Below are 3,177 nucleotides of genomic sequence, written 5' to 3'. Positions count from 1 at the left end.
TAAAATGACAGCATTTTTTTAAAAAGTATCTCTATTTCATTTATTTTGTTTCTGAGACAGGATCTTGCTCTGTTGTCCAGGCTAAAGAACAGTGGTATCATCGTAGCTCACTGTAACCTCAAAATCCTAGGTTCAAGCAATCCTTTTGCCTCAGCTTCCCCAGTAGCTGGGACTATAAGTGCATGCCACCATACCTGGCTAATTTTCTTATTTTTTGTGGAGATGGGTGTTGCTGTTTTGCCCAGGTGGTCTTGAACTCATGGCCTCAGGCGATTTTCCTGCCTCAGCCTGCCAAGGTGCTGGGATTATAGGCATGAGCCAAAGATTCTTTTGTTTGTTTGTTTTTTTGAGACAGGGTCTCATTCTGTCACCCCAGTTAGAGTGCAATGATATCATGATAGCTCACTCCAACCTCTAACTCCTGGGCTCAAGTGATCCTCCTGCCTCAGCCTCCCAAGTAGCTGGGACTACAGGGACATGCCACCATGCCTGGCTGATTTTTCTTTTTTTTGTAGAGACAGGGGTCTTGCTCTTGCTCAGGCTGGCCTTGAACTCCTGACCCCAAGTGATCCTCCTGCCTTGGCCTCCTAAAGTGCTAGGATTACATGTGTGAGCCGCCATGCCCAACCTGAAGATTCTTAATAGTACCATGCCTAATTGGAAAGTAGAAGGCACCAATAGAACGGTATTTAAGAGTTTCTAATTTGGCTTTTGTTCTGTAGAGGTGAATGTATTTCGATTGGAAATGGAGGGTATTACAGTCAAAGGAAAAGGTTGTCCCAAACCAATTAAATCTTGGGTCCAGTGTGGAATTTCGATGAAGATCTTGAATTCGCTAAAAAAGTAAGTGGTTGGTTGGTGGTCATCCACGTTTTTCATTATCTTGCTACTCAAGATAGCCCTTTCACACAAATATTTCGCTGGGTTACATTTGTAGTCTAATAAGAAAATTCTTTTTTTTTTCTTAAATGGCTTTATTGAGATATAATTTATATATCTTAAAGTTTGTCCTTTAAAGTATACAATTTAATGGTTTTTTTAGTGTATCTATACAGTTGTGCACCCGTAACATAATCTAATTTTAGGAATTTTCATTATCCCGAAAAGAAACCTGTGTCCATTAGCAGTCATCTCCCTTCTCCTTTACTCTGGGCAATCATTAATCTGCTTTCTATCTGTGTAGATTTGGCTGTTCCGAACATTTCATAAAAACGTGATCATATACTGTGTAGTGTTTTGTGAATGGCTTTTTTCACTTAGCATGTTTTTAAGGTTCATCTGTGTTGTGGAATGTCTTAGTACTTCATTACTTTTTATGACCAAATAATTTCATTGTATGGGTATACCATATTTTGGAAGAGCTCATTTTTGTGGGACCCAGAGGGGCCCAGAGATCTTAATTCTTCACTTATCTTCCTGTGGTTTTCTTTTTAAGGCATGGGTATGAAAAGCCCACACCAATCCAAACCCAAGCAATTCCTGCCATAATGTCTGGACGAGATTTGATTGGCATTGCTAAGACTGGAAGTGGAAAGACCATTGCTTTTTTGTTGCCCATGTTTAGACATATCATGGATCAGAGGTCATTAGAAGAAGGAGAGGGGCCAATAGGTATAATTCTTTTCATTAAACTATTTTTTTCAGATAACAGCTTTGTGTTCAGTTAATCAGAAAGACCTGATACTTTATAATGTTCTTAATGATGACAATAAAGATGTCTTTATGTACATTTCCTTTATCAATTTGGCACTTTGGGGCTGATTTCCCCTTACCAGCAGGTGGAGTGAGAATCTTCAGAGCTCTGGAGTGACATCTCAGAAGTACAAAAACAGCCTCTCCTGGCACAGCTCAGTTTTTAAGCTCTGACCTGGCAGGTAGACTCCTTGTGCATCTATCTGTTTATTTATGTTGAGGTTTGTTCTTAGCCCAATATCAGTGCATATCTAAACTCAACATAGAAGATAGTAGGGAAATATATTTTCCTAGTTTTTTTGGGCCTTAAAAGGCTATAGTGCCAGCATTTCATTCAGAATTAGGTCTTCAGATTCAGATTTCTTGGTTCATTTTGGCAGAGATGTCTTCTGCAAATTTGAGTAGGGTTTTGGAAAGTTGTTCAGCCACTCTCTTGGAAACACAGGGCACAGAATATTTGTCCTCTGTCTGTGCCCCTCAGAACAAGGTTGTTTCTGGAAACACCGGTATGGCTTCTTCAGCACAGTGAGTCATTTGATTTTCTTTGTTCTGTGATTTGCAGTTGAGAACTGTTTGCATTCTATTCAACCAAGTGTTTTCCTGAAGGTCGAGTGAGGCATTTAACTCTCATTTATCTTCTTATAGCATGTTTTTAAAATCTACTTATACTTATCCTTCACCACAATCTTTGCTGTTGTAAAGTTTTTGAAATAGTTTTCAGAGGTGCATAAAACAAATTAAAACAAAAATTAGATGAAGAGTGCTGAACTTTATTGCAGAGGTTGAATTTAACACTTTAAAGCATACCCTGTTACGAGTTTTGGTGGTTAGGCTATTGACATATTTGTCTTTTCAGCTGTCATCATGACTCCAACTCGAGAACTAGCTTTACAAATTACTAAAGAATGTAAGAAGTTTTCAAAGACCTTGGGACTTAGAGTGGTCTGTGTTTATGGAGGAACAGGAATCAGTGAGCAGGTAGTTATAAAAGAAATGTTCAATTTTTCCATTCTTTTCTCAAATTGAATCAGTAAAGTGATTATTCATTTAAGTGTTTTGAATGGTGATTACTTTTAAAATCTTAAAAAATATGTGTGAAAATAATAGTAACAATGAGTTGTATTATGCATGATGAATACATTCTGGAGATAGTGTGGTGATTATAGTTAATATTGTACGCTTAAAATTTGCTGAGCGAGTAGATCTTAAATGTTCTTACCACAAAGGAAAAAATTGGTAACTATGTGAGGTGATAATGTTAATTAGCTTGATTGTGGTAATCATTTCACAATGTATATGTATATCAAAACATCATGTTGTATACCTTAAATATATATAATTTTTTTTTGTCAATTATACCTCAGTAAAGCGGGCAAAAAAAGAACAGATTATGTTAAAGCGGTGTTTTAGAATTTTTGAGTCACATTTACATTAGCTTGTCTCTCTTTCCTCTTCCCCTGCCTGAGGAAGACAGATACATATTTC

At 37.2% G+C, this 3,177-nt stretch overlaps 1 protein-coding gene across 1 annotated transcript in view; it reads left to right on the top strand.

Moving 5' to 3' along the window:
• Nucleotides 1-724: 724 nt before the first annotated feature.
• The window catches only part of DDX46 (DEAD (Asp-Glu-Ala-Asp) box polypeptide 46), a 90,940-nt gene continuing 88,487 nt past the window's right edge, over nt 725-3,177 (top strand). Inside the window, exons 1-3 of the mRNA XM_012651303.1 lie at nt 725-843; nt 1,436-1,611; nt 2,549-2,670. Of these exons, the coding sequence (XP_012506757.1) occupies nt 746-843; nt 1,436-1,611; nt 2,549-2,670 (396 nt within the window). The 5' untranslated portion in view covers nt 725-745. The remainder of the gene's footprint in view (nt 844-1,435; nt 1,612-2,548; nt 2,671-3,177) is intronic.

Source organism: Propithecus coquereli, unplaced genomic scaffold (genome assembly GCF_000956105.1).
Source record: "Propithecus coquereli isolate 6110/MARCELLA unplaced genomic scaffold, Pcoq_1.0 Scaffold353, whole genome shotgun sequence".
Lineage (NCBI taxonomy): Eukaryota > Metazoa > Chordata > Mammalia > Primates > Indriidae > Propithecus > Propithecus coquereli.
The sequence above is the reverse complement of the archived record's forward strand: the minus strand, read 5'-3'. Positions and strand labels throughout refer to the sequence as shown.